Source organism: Eurytemora carolleeae, unplaced genomic scaffold (genome assembly GCF_000591075.1).
Source record: "Eurytemora carolleeae unplaced genomic scaffold, Eaff_2.0 scaffold25, whole genome shotgun sequence".
NCBI classification, from domain to species: Eukaryota; Metazoa; Arthropoda; class Copepoda; order Calanoida; family Temoridae; genus Eurytemora; species Eurytemora carolleeae.
Genome location: NW_019396037.1, coordinates 268,867 through 285,945, shown reverse-complemented (window position 1 = coordinate 285,945; position 17,079 = coordinate 268,867). Strand labels below are relative to the sequence as shown.

At 33.0% G+C, this 17,079-nt stretch overlaps 2 protein-coding genes and 1 long non-coding RNA gene across 4 annotated transcripts in view; all 3 read right to left on the bottom strand.

Moving 5' to 3' along the window:
* Nucleotides 1-5,470: 5,470 nt before the first annotated feature.
* LOC111699232 (uncharacterized) lies at nt 5,471-8,053 on the bottom strand. Of its 2 annotated transcripts, XR_002764708.1 has the most exons (3): nt 7,262-8,053; nt 6,293-6,377; nt 5,471-5,614 (listed from the first exon to the last, which is right to left on the bottom strand). It is a non-coding gene; the product is annotated as an uncharacterized LOC111699232 (long non-coding RNA). The 2 variants fall into 2 exon arrangements; XR_002764705.1 differs by lacking the exon at nt 7,262-8,053 and having other exon boundaries at nt 6,293-7,241.
* A 1,077-nt stretch (nt 8,054-9,130) lies between these two features.
* Nucleotides 9,131-15,707, bottom strand: LOC111699262 (syntaxin-12). Its single transcript, XM_023469885.1, has 8 exons — nt 15,676-15,707; nt 14,301-14,399; nt 14,000-14,107; nt 12,890-12,974; nt 11,671-11,739; nt 10,395-10,454; nt 10,028-10,123; nt 9,131-9,355 (listed from the first exon to the last, which is right to left on the bottom strand). The coding sequence occupies exons 1-8, from the start codon at nt 15,705-15,707 to the stop codon at nt 9,260-9,262; spliced, it is 645 nt and encodes a 214-aa protein (XP_023325653.1). The 3' UTR covers nt 9,131-9,259.
* A 95-nt stretch (nt 15,708-15,802) lies between these two features.
* Nucleotides 15,803-17,079, bottom strand: part of LOC111699223 (cyclin-dependent kinase 1) — a 2,470-nt gene continuing 1,193 nt past the window's right edge. The window contains exon 2 of the mRNA XM_023469838.1: nt 15,803-16,673. Coding sequence (XP_023325606.1) covers nt 15,963-16,673 — 711 coding nt within the window. The 3' untranslated portion in view covers nt 15,803-15,962. The remainder of the gene's footprint in view (nt 16,674-17,079) is intronic.

The window sequence follows — 17,079 nt, the reverse complement described above, 5'->3', positions numbered from 1 at the left end:
TTAAACCTATTCTTATCTTCTCCTTACTATAATAGGTCTTCAGTTTGTTCTTGTCTCTCATTAAACCTTATCTTATCCTTACTACAATAGGTCTTAAGTTGGTTCTTGCCTCTCATTAAACCTATTCTTATCTTCTCCTTACTATAATAGGTTTTCAGTTGGTTCTTGCCTCTCATTAAACCGTATCTTATCCTTACTACAATAGGTCTTAAGTTGGTTCTTGCCTCTCATTAAACCTATTCTTATCTTCTCCTTACTATTATAGGTCTTCAGTTGGTTCTTGCCTCTCATTAAACCTATTCTTATTTAACCTAACCTAACCCTAAATAACAAAAAAATAAATAATAATAAATTTGCTGAAAAATAAATGGGCATGTACAAAATTGATAGGAGGGGGGAGGCCTGGGGGGGGGTCAAAATCGTATACTAGGACAGACCCACATTTTACAAGTGTTTATAAACGGTGTCCTTAAACTACATATCGCAAATATAATATATGTAAAAATCTAGGTCTGCGACGCAAATAGTGCCATACTTGATTTCATTTTACATACAGAAGATTTAAAAGCACGAACAATAAATAATTATTTATAGTTAAAGCTTAACATTAACCTCAAGATAACACGAAATGTGGCTGCACTTGCAGCTTCAAAAATATTTTCAAAAGTTTGGTCTGCAAAATAAAACTCTCCCACCCCTGATAATATTTGGTTTGGATCAGTGGATCTGTCAAAATTCATTATTTTTGGAGAAGTTTTTGAAAATTTGAAATTTAGATGGATATATTGAATGATATTTAAGTAAGGTTTTTTTCTTGGTCTCAATGAATTTAATTTCGAATTTTATTTAGAAAAAGACGACATTTCAGTTTCGATAATCATGTATGGTTGGTTTAATGGATATCTGGAGAAAAGGAAAAGGACGGTTTACAGGTTCGGCGAAGAAAGGAATCAAGGTTTACAGGTTGGGGAAGAACGAGAACAATATTGGATAAAGAAAGGGAACCTTAAGGTTTACAGGTTGTAGAAAGAATAATAACCAAGGTTTATAGATTGGGTGAATAAAGGGAAAGAACCAAGGTCATTAGGTTGACTGAAGAAATAGAACCAAGGTTTACTAGTTGGATGAAAAAAGAGAACCAAGGTTTACAGCTTGAATGAAGAAAAGGACCAAGGTTTACAGGTTGGATGAAGAACTAGAACCAAGGTTTACAGGTTATATGAAGAACTAGGTTTACAGGTTGGAAGAAGAAAAAGAACAAAGGTTTACAAGTTGGGTGAAAAAAATAATCAATGTTTTCAGATTGGATGAAAAAAGAGAACTAAGGTTTACAGGTTGGATGGAGAAAGAGAACCTAGGTTTACAGATTGAATGAAGAAAGGGGACCAAGGTTTACTGATTGGGTGAAGAAAGAGAACCAAGATTTACAGGTTAAATGAAGAAAGAAAACCAAGGTTTACAGGTTGAATGAAGAAAGGGGACCAAGCTTTAAAGGTTGGATGGAGAAACCAATGTTTACAGGCTGGATGGAGAAAAAGGACCAAGGTTTACAGGTTGGACGAAAAAAAAGAACCAAGGTTTACAGGTTGGATGGAGAAACCAATGTTTACTGTTTGGATGGAGAAAGAGAACCAAGGTTTACAGTTTGAATGAAGAACTAGAACCAAAATCTACTGGTTAAATAAAGAACTAGAACCAAAATCAACAGGTTGAATGAAGAAAGAGAACCAAGGTTTACAGGTTGGATGAAGAAAGAGAACAATATTGGATAAAGAAAGGGAACCTTAAGGTTTACAGGTTGTAGAAAGAATAATAACCAAGGTTTATAGATTGGGTGAATAAAGGGAAAGAACCAAGGTCATTAGGTTGACATGAAGAAAGAGAACCAAGGTTTACAGGTTGGATGAAGAAAGAGAACCAAGGTTTACAGGTTAAATGGAGAAAGAGAACCAAGGTTTACAGGTTGGATGAAAAAGAGAACCAAAATCTACAGGTTGAATGAAGAAAGAGAACCTAGGTGGGATGGAGAAAAAGAACCAAGGTTTAAAGTTAGAGTGAAGAACAAGAACCAACGTTGGATAAAGAAAGGGAACCAAGGTTTACAGGTTATAGAAAGAAAAAGAACCAAAGTTTACAGGTTGGGTGAATAAAGAGAACCAAGGTTTACGGGTTGGTTGAAGGAAGAGAACCAAGGTTTACAGGTTGAATTGAGAAATAGAACCAATGTTTATAGGTTGGATGAATAAAGAGAACCAAGGTTTACAGGTTGGGTGAATAAAGAGAACCAAGGTTTACAAGTTGAATTGAGAAATAGAACCAATGTTTACAGGTTGGATGAAGAAATAAAGCCAAGGCCAACTTTTGGGTGAAGAAAGGGAACCAAGGTTTACAGATTGGATGAAGAAATAAAACCAAGGTTTACAGGTGGGATGGAGAAAAAGAACCAAGGTTTAAAGGTTAAGAACGAGAATAAAGGTTGGATAAAGAAAGGGAACCAAGGTTTGCAGGTTGTAGAAAGAAAAAGAACCAAGGTTTACAGGTTGGATGGAGGAAAAATATACAAGGTTTTTAGGTTAGATGATGAAAGAGAACCGAGGCTTACAGGTTGGATGAAGAAATAAAACCAAGGTTTACAGGTTGGATGAAGGAAGAGAACCAAAGTTTAAATTTTGGTGGAGAAAGTAAACCAAGGTTTACAGGTTTGATGAAGAAAACCAAGGTTTACAGGTTGAATGAAGAAAAGGACCAATGTTTACAGGTTGGACGCAGGTTGGACTAAGATAATCATGGTTTAGAAGTTGCATAGAGAAAGAGAACCAAGGGATAGAGGTTGTACGAAGAAAGAGAACTTAGGTTTACAAGCTGGAAGCAGAAAAAGAACAAAGGTTTACAAGTTGGCTGAATAAAGATAATTAATGTTTTCAGGTGGGATTAAGAAAGAGAACCATGGTCTACTGGTTGGATGGAGAAAGAGAACCAAGGTTTTCCTTGATCCAACCTGAACAACTTAGTTCTCTTTCTTTATCCAACATGTTTGCCTTGTTTCTCTCTCTTTGTCCAACCTTGTCTGGAGAAAGAAAACCAAGGTTTTCAGGTTTGATGAAGAAAGAGAACCAAGGTTTACAGGTTGGATGAAGAAAGAAAACCAAGGTTTATAGGTTAGGTGGAGAAAGAGAACCGAGGTTTACAGGTTGAATGAAGAAAGATAACCAAGGTTTACAGGTTGAATGAAGAAAGAAAACCAAGGTTTACAGGTTGAATGAAGAAAGAAAACCAAGGTTTACAGGTTGAATGTAGAAAGATAACCAAGGTTATAGTTTGTATGGAGAAAGAGAACCAAACTTTACTCGTTGAACGAAGAAATGAAGTTTTAATTTCCACTAATTCTGTATTTGTTTAAGATCAAACTATAAGTGTATTTATTTTCATTGACTATATAAGGAGAAAGCTGAGATCAAGATTGTCAACTATTGTCGGATTTACTCTCTAAAGCATAAATGTTCTGCCAAATGACTAGATCAGTATAGGTTCTTGAGTAAACTGACCGTGATCCAGGGATCTATGTTAATAATCCGATCAAAATATCGAACTTGTGTAATAAAAATAAAAAAATTGGTAGAATAGTTGAAAGCGGATTTGTGAAAAATTTTCAATGTAAAATAATTAAATAAAAAAGTTAAAATAATTTTTTTAGTCCCCTCTAAACTACAATCAATCAAAGAACGATAACGTAATGTCCAATTTCAATTCAAACAATGGACAAACCCAAAGATTCAAATCAGAGATATCAGAAGTTCATCAATTCTTAACATTTCTCATGAAACCCACCCGGCAACTATGTACTTTATTAAACAGGGTGTCTCAGCTTTAGTACACCCGGCAACTATGTACTTTATTGAGCAGGGTGTCTCAACTTTAGTACACCCGGCAACTATGTACTTTATTGAACAGGTTGTCTCAACTTTAGTACACTCGGCGACATATGTACTTTATGGAACAGGGTGTCTCAGCTTTAGTGTACAAGGTTTGGGAATTACTGTAAAGAAAGTTTGGTCACAATCAAATTGCTGAACTTGCTTTTTTGTAATCTTAAAACCAATAATTTTAAAAGTCAATTTTGGAACACCCTGTATCTTTTCTTCCTTTCAACCAAGAGCAATATTTTATGTTTCCATACTTCGTTTTGTCATTCGATAAGATGTAAAATTCTGTAAATTTTATTCCTCGTCTCTGGTTCATAAACCCGCAAGAAACTTTTTTAGAGAAACTCGGTTGGAAATATTTAATGGTCAGAAAGCTAAACAAGGCTAACTCCATTTTTAATCAGACAAGGGGTACCTTTGTGAATTTTCACTTGAAATTGGGTAAAAAAGTTCATTACTTTCATATTTTGTTTACATCTATACACTGTCTGTCTGATTGTATCCACTAAACGTCAAAAGGGCTGAACCGATTGTGTGGGACCTGACATGACCCCAGGGAATGTTTATGGATGCTCAAAATTTAAAAAAATCTTCTACAGTTTTAGGAATATTTGAAAAATCAACGAACAATTTTCATGAAATCTNACCAGTAAACCCATGTTTTCCAAGATTCTAATTTTCTAAAGATTTTTCAACGTTTTGTCTGAAAATACCAAAATACATGTTTTAAATTCTTAGTTTTTCACAAATCAAAGACATGTTATAATTGATTTTTTATTCTGCAAAAGGATAGATAACATTTTTTAATTAAATATACTAAAATTACACCTTTACAAAATGTCAAAGATAATTTTGTTCCAGTTGCCCAGTAAATTAAATTAAACTACAAAAAATATTCAGTTGAAAGCCAGTTCAGATGGAAAGAAGAAAAGTTTTGGTGAAATAACATAAAAATCACGGGTTATCACAATATATGAATTTTGTTTTCGCATATTATCAAAATTACTAAAAAAATAAACATATTTCCAATGCGACCTATAAAACTAAAATAAATTATCTAATATTTAATATACAATATTAAGGTTCAGAACCACTTCAACAAGGAAAAAATGTAACAATCTCAATATTACTTAACTAAAAAAGTTTCAGATAATTTTCATCCGAAGAATGAATGAGTCCAGGTTAGATTACTCCTTCTCTCCGGAGAAGGATGAATGAGTCCTGGTTAGATTACTCCTATTCTCTCCGGAGAAGGATTAATGTGTCCTGGTTGGATTACTCCTTCTCTTCGGAGAAGGATAAATGAGTCCTGGTTGGATTACTCCTTCTCTCCGGAGAAGGATGAATGAGTCCAGGTTAGATTACTCCTTCTCTCCGGAGAAGGATACATGAGTCCTGGTTAGATTACTCCTTCTCTCCGGAGAAGGATGAATGAGTCCTGGTTAGATTACTCCTTCTCTCCAGAGAAGGATGAATGAGTCCTGGTTAGAGTACTCCTTCTCTCCGGAGAAGGATGAATGAGTCCTGGTTGGATTACTCCTTCTCTCCGGAGAAGGATGAATGAGTCCTGGTTGGATTACTCCTTCTCTCCGGAAAAGAATGAATGAGTCCGGGTTGGATTACTCCGGAGATGGATAAAGGAGAATGAGTCCTGGAGCTGAAGGATGGATGGAATCAATTCCTCGAGAAACCTAGAAACCATTTTACAGAGAAATTTAAAGTCTTTGTCACAAACTCTAATCTTTGCAACCTGTTTGTGTAAATCTTTAATATTTATAACAGAATTCACAGTTTGAAATATTTGCATGGTGTCTAAGAAATTTGGTAAAAAAATATATGATTAAGAAAACCAGAGTTCTCAATTCTAAAAAAATAGTTTAAGGCTAAAATAAAAATTCCATGCAGAAAACACTAGGGTTTTCTAGTATCAAGTGCGTATTTTGGCGCAAAAGCTTTGAGATATTCCAGTTACATTAGATTACATGGTTTGGTTGTCTCAAATCTTGAGGCATCGTAATGCAATGGTTTAAATTTATAAAATACAAAAAACTTCCGCACTTTTGAGTTTGAACCAGAAGTTAAACGCCCTCACAATATTTAAAACATGAAAGGAATGGGAAAGTATATTTCTAATTTGTCAGTAAAATTGTACCATTTCTAACGCTAATATTCCATAGGTTAGTTTTCCACTTGTAGCTTATATGGAGGGTTTATGAAATTTATGGAAAATAAATAGGGTGCCTAACAAAATTAAATTGTTCTTGCATAAATCTTTTAGTGTTCTCTAATTTTTTTTTTATCTTTTATCTTACAGGCATTAATCTCTAAATGTAGTCTTATATAATTTAAAACTAAAGACCATTCATTACCTGGCCAATTTCCTAACAGCCCCAGCTTCTGGCAGCCCATCCTTATCCTTCTTCTCCATTACTTAAGCGGATGCGCGAAATGGATCTTAAATTAGAAAATAAAAAGTCAAATTTTTGATTTACAGAAACCTTTGTAAGGCGAGTAGATAACGGATTAAAACATAAAAAAAAAACTATACTGCCTAAATATTAATAACCCTAGTGGAGGAGTGTGGAACCCCTCCCCCCCTCCCCTAAGAATCAAAGTATCAAATAAACGGTAAAAATTAATAACAAATTTGATTAAACGACATAACACAGTGGGATTTAGAAATCCAATTCCACTGCAATACTAATCGGCATAATTATTCTGGATTCATGCCAAGGTTGCTTCTTCGATGCGCTCCAATGTACGAAAACTGTCCTAACCCGACCTTTATATAAATAAAAATTGAAATCTAAATATATTCGCCTACCACTGAAGAATACAGATACATCGAGCTGTGAGACTCCAGAAAATTTACTATGAGGAATTTCAACAGATAAGTTGAGAAATTTCTTGAAAAGAGATCAAACAATACTGTTTTCTTTTTACATATGATTGGAACATGTAACATTGAACGTTTTGTAATTGGGCGCGTTTTGTTGCATTGGGCGTTTTGTTATTGGACGTTTTGTTTCGGGCGTTTAGTACCCACTCTATTTACCGTACATTGGAGCGTATCGAGCTTACACTATCCAACTTAAAAACCTTGGTTCATGCTGGAGGATAAATGTTAAAAAATTAACCTAATATTTATTAAACCTTATATTTTTGTAATTAACCAATTAATTTAGAAGGTAAAAGTTTAGTTGCAGCATGAATTCTGTTAGGCATACTGTCGTTTCTTTTTGTAAAAAAAATATTATCGGAAATATGTTTTCTGGTTGAACAAAGGAAAGGAAATACATTTGAAATCCATTTTCTGTTTAATGTTATACATACAATACCTTGTAAGATTAGCTAACTAAGCCAGCTATAAACATTATAGTCACAGGACACTCACATTGTCAAACGGGATTTTCAAATTAGCTTAGCATTGTAATAAAAAGGTTCCATCAGAGAAGTTCTTGAAAGCTGTGTTTATTAATTTTTTTTGCTACATGAAGTAATCTGTTGCATGAATATGAATGGCCAATTAAAATGGAAATTTTAATCTCATAAAAATATACGTTCTCCTTAATATTCGCATCGTGTAAGGAGATTATCAGAAATATTTGGAACTTATTAACCCTGCTTTACATTGATAAATTGGCGTTTTCTATCAAGTTTAACATTTTTTTAATTTAGAAAAAATTGTTTTTACTGCAGGAATTATAAAATTTGATCTGATTAAGGTGTCAAGGGTTTCGTTTCCATAGATGAAAATATTCTAAACTTTAAATAAATATTTATTAACAGTTATTTTGAAGAGTTAAATATGATAACAAGAACTAAATTAAGCTTAAGGATGGGTTTAATATTATGGAATATATAATACATAATCAAATATTAATGTTTTTAATTCAACCGAGCTTATAAATGCAATTTAATGTTTGTAATGATAATTATATAAGTGAAATAAGTAAAGGAATAAACTAAACATTTTTAAATAATAATACCAGCTAAGAGAGTAAACAATACATTTATGATTCCAAATTATCCAATATGCTTAAAAATACGAATGATTTGAAAACATTTAATGCAACATTTTTTTATTTAAAATCAGTATTTGTGAAATATCTAAATTGTGAATTATGCAACTAAATATGTTTTAAAATATTCAGTGATTACTTGTTACTAATTAATACAAATATTTAAATTTAGCAAATTGTTTTTTTTTTAATTATCATCAGAATCCAGGAAAATATCATGAAACATGCGCCTTTACAAAGTTTTAATGCAATTTTAAAGACATATTTACTATTAAGTGTTCAACAAACGCCTTATAAGCTTCAATAAGACCAATTATCACTCAGTCCTAAACGTTTACGTTGATTTGGTTGATTAATAGTTTTTACTTATTTTCTTGTAAAAAAATTATTAATCTGTTGGGTTATTTTCATTGTTCAACTTTCCTGGAGAAAAAAGTATCTTCGATGCAAGGTCATGAATGCTTGAATATAATATTAACACTGGGATAATGAGTTCTGAGTACAATCATTTATAAAGGGAAAAGTACAGCTGAATTATATATATATTCCATTTAATATGATTTACTTCCAATTTTATCTAAATATAATCTTCAACAGGAAACTTCAATAACACCTCTTTTTATTTTTGCTCACTCCCGTCCTATTACTTTCATGAAAGTCCAGTGCTTAGGATTCATAAAATTTTTAAGCGGATCCGGATCCTGGATTCAAACTGGAGAAAATGTATCATCCGGATCCAGGTCATTTCTTTAAGATTTACTGAACAAAAAATAATTTTCGAATTTTTGTTTTAAATTATTCGCTTATATTAATACTTAAACTATTCAGACATGAGGAAATTTTTATAATCTCTCTTTTTTTTCAAAAGTTTAGATTTGTGTTTTAAGAGTAAAAATTTTTTTTTGCAGTTTTTGGTTGATATTTTACCCCTTGGATCCGGATCCGTGAATCCGCATATTTTTGCGGATCGGGATCCATAAAGCCAAAATTATGCGGATCCAACGGATCCGGATCCTAAGCACTGCACTGCATGAAACTTAAGTATTTTCACTTGGATATACAAAACTGACATTTTTAATGTTACGGAATGCCTTAAAACATGGCGACTGAACTCTTCAATGCAATCAAAAAACTTTTTAGGGGAATTTAGACAATGATGAAGACGACATTGATTAAAATTTAGACCTCTCAAAAACAATATTTTTTTGACGTCTAGGAAATTATGACAAAATTGTTGGATAACAGGACAAATATTTGGATATACATTTTACAACTATATAATTTTTCACTAACTATTGTAAAACTGTTTTCTGACTAGTTTTTAGCTGAGTAGGCAATAATAATGATAAGAATGATGAGAATAATTATTCCTATCAGAGCCAGGATCATTTTCTTTCTCCGCGCCTTGTTCTAAAATAGTTTACAGTTTAATAAATTTACTATTTAATAAATGATTTATTAATCATTTTCCTCTTAAAACTAAATGCTCGTTTGTTAAAATTTTAACATTTCATGGTATCTAGGATGGGGCTCATTATTATATATAATAAGAAAAAAATGTAAATATATCGAGTAAAAATGGTTGAGTCTTAATTTACATTTATAGCTTTTTTTAAATTAAAACCCCTAGGACCTTAAACACCCCTGGGTGCCTGGATATAAAACACCAAATATAACTGGCATCTTCACATTATGGGCATGAAAATTATAATGATTTGTCGAATTGTAGTTAAAAATAAACTAATATTGGTTGAGAATTCTTAGCATTTTAGGTAACTTTTTATGAATTATTTTAAAAGTACGGAGGGCGAAATTTTTGCTTAATATAGCGTTAATTTACAACAATTAAACCTGATATCAACAGTAGAAACTTCACTCATTAAGCGATTGATTAATAAAACAATTAGCTGACTCGTACTCTTAGTTATTTTTTAATGGATGAGAGAAAAACTCTGGAGCCTATTTTAAATTGTCTTAAAGTTATTCCTGAGGAATTAACTTAATCCGTCAATGCTTTCTGAACAGATTAACAATATAAAAGTTTCGATCTCTTGATGACCTACCTAGTGCCTACTGCCTAACCTGATATCTCTCTGCCTGAAGTAACTGCTGTGTTCCCTCCTCTACCCGAACTGAAGACGACTCAACGTTTGCTTCTATAGAATCAACCAGCTCACCCTAAACCCATCAATAAATCAATCAATCATGCTTCTATAGAATCAACCAGCTCACTCTAAATCAATCAATCAACTCAAGTTCTATCAATACATCAATCAATCATTCAGCTAGGGAAAGCAATCATAGAAATAAATCAATTATCGAAATCGAAACATCTTAAAATAAAAATTATTTATTTCACTTCCTACGTAATTCTTATTCCCTAATAAACAACGAATTAAGATAATTAATTAATTGTCTTATAAATTCATATTTTTCTATTTTAAAATACCTGATCATGAACCATGGCGGCTAAGTCTTTAAATATCTGATTCACATCTCCGATATCAGCCTGAACAAATAGTTTCAATTATAAACCATTTACTTAATTTACATCAGTTAATTTATTAATTAATATAATTACTAGCTTGGAAACTCAACTTTGACTGGAAACGAAACTTTCTCTCGACTACAAAAGTCAACCAACTCAACTTAAAATCTTTAAACTAAGCTAGGACCAATGACACTCCCGTGGTTCTACCGAGTTCCCCAATCAAAAGAATTTATGAGTTCAGGAGCTTTGATCAGACAAATAAACATACAGACAATAGAAATTTTTCTGTAATATAACAGTAAAATTAGAATACGACAATTTTTAACAAATTAAGAAACATTAAACTCGTTTTTTCAACTGTTAAATATATCAAATAATGACAACAATATCAAGAAAAAATAGTTTCTACTTTAAACCATTTAGTTGATTTAAATCAGAAAAATATATTATGCTAAAACTGGTGTTATCAAATAATGGCAAAAATATCAAGAAAAATTAGTTTCTACTGTAAACCATTTCGTCGATTTTAATCAGAAATATATATTATGCTAAAACTTGTGTTGTCAAATAATGACAAAAATATCAAGGAAAATTAGTTTCTACTGTAAACCATTTCGTCGATTTTATTCAGAAATATATATTATGCTAAAACTTGTGTTGTCAAATAATAACAAAAATATCAAGGAAAATTAGTTTCTACTGTAAACCATTTAGTCGATTTAATTCAGAAATATATATTATGCTAAAACTGGTGTTTTCAACTGTTAAACATGTCAAATAATGACAAAAATATCAATCAAAAATAGTTTCTATATTATGCTAAAAGAGCGCTTTATAGCATAACCCGGCTCTTAACATACAGTGTCACCCACAAAGAATGAGGCTTCAGAGACGACTATTAGGAATTTATAACGTCTGTTTCCTTATATTCATGATTCCTTGCATTTGGCAACTTGTTTCGTAAATCAATGTATAAGTCAATAAATGCAGAAGGCTTAATTGAACCTTGGAATCTACATATTTTTAAAGTTTAAGGTACGTCGTCTTTACTGTCTTATCCTTTGTTGGTAACCCTGTATATATAAAATTCCAATTTTCTCATATTATAGTTATCATACAACAATTTTAACTAAAAAAGAAATGACTTGACAAATATATTAATAAATGTGCTTAAACTGTTCAATATGTCAAATAACAACAAAACTACCAAATGAAGTAAACAAAAATTATGTACCTCCAGTTGACGTACTGCTCGCTCTCTCTCCTGCAACATTTCAACATTCTGTTCTTCTTCTAACATAACCTGAACAGTTCAAAGTTTAAAAAAATATAATCTACAGTTTTTTCTTCATAATAAATCATAAAGAAATGTAAACAGAGGTCAGAACTTGTGAATCTTGAAATCAAGCAACTTGTGCAATCCTTTTGAATATCCGGTGGTGAATTTACCCTCAGCTGGAAACTTTTGTATTAAATACCCTTAATCCAGTTCGCTTAATCTCGAACCCCACTGTGGACACTTTAATGTTCTGCTTAATCCTCTATTATAGATATCCTTGCTAGGTTCCGACCAATAAGAGCTCTCATTAAACGGCGGGGGCGGGCATATAGACGTTGACCTTCTGTTTTAATCACATGCTCGACATGGTGGCTTGGCAGTTGACCAGGTAGGCATGGTTTCCGGGCAGCAGGATATTCGTCCAACTGGGAGGTAACATCTGGGGTCAGCTTGCTAACCGAGCCAACAGAGGAATCGGCGGGTGATCTCACAGGAGGTGCAAGGGGTTTCAATGCGGGATGTTGGAGGAGTTGGAGAACCTTGTGCATTGCGGGATCCACTAGGAGGTGAAAATCAGCGAGGAAATCTGCTCCCAGAATAGGACGGTCCACGGCCGCGAGAAGGAACAAGAACTCAAAACGGCGGTCACCAAACTGGAGAGGAAGGGTCCTGGATTTCCAAGCTGTAGCTGGACTACCGTCTGCTGATTACTGTCTGCCATCAGCAGACGCGGACCAGTAAGAGCGGCTGAAGGAGTTTAAATTAATCTACAGATTAACAAAATCAGGAGACCAAGCATTGATCTCGATGTTCACAATAAAAGAATTTCCAGCTGTAAAGTGAAAACCAATGTTGAGGGACCAAGCCCCTATTAATCTCTAGTATAAATTTATAAGTTGTCAAATTGAATATCAAAGTGTTGTAGATTAGAGCTATTTCACACAAAAGCTTTTTGTTCCAGAAAGAAAAAGGAAATTTTCAAGTTAAAAAAAAAATATATTTTTGGATAATAAATCTTAATATCCAATGGGGGCTCTTTAACATTTGAGGATCAATGCTTCATCCTTCAATTTAAGGTATCCCTGCAAAGGGTATAGGATATCGAAGAGACATTATATTAATTCGTGGATCTGAAAGATGGAGATCAATGTCTGACCCTATGACTTGTGAATACCTGAGTTCTAGTCTGTGAAGCTCCTCCTTCTATATCTATAAGGTTCTGATCCTGAACACCAAACCCAGACTGATTCTTGTATTTCCTAGAAAATTTATAAAATGTTACATATAAAGTAGTAATCTCTGTTTGTATATCCGATCATAACTCATGAACCCCCTTGACTAATTCACCTCAAATTTTGATCGGCGATTTGAACGGGGAATGTTCTTGGCTCTGTTATAAAATTCTAAATTGAGTGGGTTGACTTTTATAAAAAAAAATCCGGACCATTATGATACAATTTAAAACAACAGTAATCACGCCTTTCCTTTCCCGTCTGCAACATTTCTATAATTCGAGAATAATTAAATCACTCCTTTGCATTGGATTTTCTTACTTTGATTTTTTGATCAATTTCAGTACCTTGCTACTTAACCTAGATAAGTTTCTAATAGCCCCCCCCCCCCACCTTCTGTAATTCAATCATTAAGTAAGTGTATTCCCGAATTTCGTTAATTTTTTATCCTTAATGAAATTAACACTTTCCTTTTCTCTAATTATTTGCTTACACTTGAGAATCAACCCAACCTTGTTTGTTAATGTTTTATCAACGAAGATTATATATTGTTTCTATGCTAATAACCAATTCAACGCAGTTTGATTGTCAACTTCTTCACTCCTTGTATTCATTAGAAATGCCGCAATGAATCTTTTGGGTTTAATAACTGAGATATCTATTCAAACATGTCAAGAGTAAAATTTTTTTAAAATCACAATTAAAATTTCTGATAATTTTGTCGTATTTTCTTTTTTAAACCAAATACTGTTTATTATTTATCCCTGTAATTGTAATTTCATGTAGCCAAGATAATTCGTAATTTGAAAAAAAAAATAAAATGATTGGAATTTAAGAACAATTCAAAACTTTAAGTGTTTCCAATTTGGGTCTGACCTAGTGAACGATTTTTGGACCCCCCCCCCTCCTATCAATTTTGTACATGCCCATTTATTTTTCAGCAAATTTATTATTATTTATTTTTTTGTTATTTAGGGTTAGGTTAGGTTAAGATTAAAAATCGTTCTCTAGGAAATTACCTCCAATTTAGTTCTTAACGTTATTTATATTACCTTATAACATCCTTTTCTTTCTGCGCGGCCTGTCTTTGCGCGCGTTGAAAAGTATCCAGGGCGCGCGTGAAGTCTGACGTGAATTTCTCTCGTTGCAGTTTCCATTGTCTAGATTATTTAAAAATTAGAATCTCAAAATCTTTGTCAGTTCAGAACTTTTGATGAACAGAAGGTTGTTAAATATCTATAATTCTATCTATCCAAGGATAAGTAGTAAGTTTTAAGTATTTAATCTATTTAATGACAAGTAACTATCTATCGTTCTATCTTAGAGAAGTATCTATCCATCTAAGTATCTAACCTGGGATCAACTGCTGTATCCGTGGGGAACTCGTTCAGGTCCTTCAACTGCTTGCTCGTGTCCTTGGCCAGCTGGTTCGTGTAGTGCTGGATCTGATGCCTTCAAAAAATAATTGATCAATTAGTAATAATAATAACTACGCTTTCAGGGCGCTTTGCACCCATCTTCTATTTCAATTATGAACATTTTCTCTTTGTATACTTGTAAAACAAAAACAAACAAAAATTTGGCGGATTTTATAAATAAATTTCGTGGATTAAAAAAATCCATCAAATTCGTATTTTGTTGGAGGCTAATTTTGATCATCTATAAACCTTCCCTGGGGTCAACCGATATCCCATAAAAAAAATTGGCCCCGATCGATTCAGTCGTTCTGACGTTTATTGGATACAAACAGACAAGCAAAGTATATAGATTTTATTAATTAATACGATGTATAACTTATTCGTTCAATTTCTATTTTTTGCATTTTTTAGTGTTTAAATCTGTGTTGTTTTGTCTTAAAATATTAAGAAAGACTTTTATGGATTTCAGATCAGAAATCTGATCTGAGGTCAGATTTAATAAATAGGAGTAGTTGAATAAGGTACAAATAGTTGAACTACTTTTCTAGTGGCGCCGAGAGATTTCATTGCTTTATTCTACATTGTAGAAGGACTATACATTCCACATAACAACAAAGATACAAATATGTTGTCCTTTATTTCTGATTTTCCCTAAAGATAAAGGTTGCAATCAGAGGCGTATTCAAGGAGGGGCCATAGGTAAATTATGCCATTTTATGCCTTTTTCTGTAAAATTGAAAATTATGCCGTTTTATTCCATTTTTAAAGCTACAATTTCAAAATTTAGCAAATTATGAACCCAAAAAAAACATGATAATTAAAATAGAAAATGTGAGGCCTCTTTCTCCGAGAGGAGAGGTGTCTCTGAGATAATATAGTAGAAATTAGATCTGTTCCCAAAATTAATTTTAAAAGATTTTTAAACGATATTTATTCAAACAGACAAGCATACATACATAGATGGACATAAATGAAGAGTTTATTCAGATAATGAAAGGGGGGTTTCCTAGCGTGACACATTTGCAAAATTAAAATCAATTAAAATTGGAAATAAATTTATCTGAAATAAATTGATATTTGAAATGAAAATAAATCTGACATGAATTGATATTTGAAATGAAAATAAATCTGAAATAAATTGATATTTGAAATAAAAATGACTTGATATTTGAAATGAGAATATATCTAAAATTAAATGATATTTGAGATGATAATATATCCGAACTGAATTACCGTTTTGAATCATTTTCTGAATATTAGTTCCAATACTTTGCGCCAATCTCTGAAATTCCGCCTCTTTAGAGACTGACCCATTCTGGTAGCTGTTACTGTACCCCTCCATCCCTCAGCTATTGGGGTAATATTCTGAAAATTAAATATTATTCAAAGTCAAAATAAACTAAGTAGAAAATAACATTATATTGTAAATAAAAAATATAAAAATATATATGTAAATAAAAGCTTCTGTTACTGTGTTATACAGACATACATTTCTTAATACAAGAGATTCAGTAAAGATCTAAGATTGAGAAAGATATATACTTTTCTTTTTGACTTGAAATTCCAAATAAACCTTAAAAACAATAGGATTTGAATATTAAGAGGATGCAGCATTATTTTCTTGACTGGAGAATATCTCCGTAAAATATTGATGCTTTAATGCTTCTTCTGCAGATATTCTAGATTTAGGACAAAAACAGAAAAGCTGAGAGAGTAGATTTATCTGCTCGGGCGATGCATCACTCAACTCCTGAGATAAACAGCTAGTCTGCTCGATACTGTAGGATATATCCTGATATATGGTCGAGGAGGATATCCCCGGCCAGCTACTCTCCCTGGGGGTTCCCAGGATACTGAAAATACGATGGATTTGATCTAGAGGATTCGTTCCTTTAAAGAACGGTGTTAGTTGAATCATTTCAGCAAGAACGCAGCCGACACTCCATATATCTATCGCGGGTCCATAATCGGGAAATTCTAGCAAAAGTTCGGGGGCCCGATATCTCAGTGTGGCAATTTCAAATGTTGTAATTCGTACTGGGGTTCCGAAAAGCTTTGCCAGACCAAAATCTCCTAGTTTGAGACCACCGACCTCATCCAAGAGAATGTTTTGAGGTTTCAGATCTCGATGGAACAATCTTCTCTTGTGACAGTAGTCCAGTCCTTGAAGGATCTGTTGTGTGTAGCTCCTGATAATGTTGCTGGGAAGATGGTTCCCTTGCTGTCGGGTTCCGTCAATATGCTGTCGCAGATCCTTGAACATGAGAGCAAACAGGAGATATAACTTCCCATCAGCAGGGATTATGTCCTGAAGATTATACTTAGGAATATGAACACAACCGAATGAATTTTTATTTATTTCTTAGCTTGGAAAATGGGACATTAAATATATTCTAAGAATTTTCAAGGGAATAATACTTGTAATCTCCTAGAGAAAGATTTTTGCCCCCCCCCCCCTTTCAATTTTGTACATGGATCTCGTATGTATCGGATAGATATTATTGGTCATGTGACAGCAGCGCCCGGCTCCCTAACATGTCATAGCCTTAGACTGTCCTAGCCGCAGCGCTCTGCCCCCTGGCCTCTCCTAGCTGAAGCGTTCGGCCCAGAAATTGTTTTAGCCTGCAGCCTGACCTTACCTTAATGTATACAATATAAATAATAATAATTTTGCTGCAAAATAAGTGGTCAAAATTGATATGAGGGAGGAGGGG

Coding starts and splice junctions, on each gene's coding strand:
- LOC111699262 (XM_023469885.1), bottom strand. CDS start 15,707: ATGGAGGGGTACAGTAACAGCTACCAGAATGG. Junction 14,108..14,300: donor GATACAGCAGTTGATCCCAG/GTTAGATACTTA, acceptor TAAATAATCTAG/ACAATGGAAACTGCAACGAG. Junction 9,356..10,027: donor TTCAGGCAGAGAGATATCAG/GTTAGGCAGTAG, acceptor AAACTATTTTAG/AACAAGGCGCGGAGAAAGAA.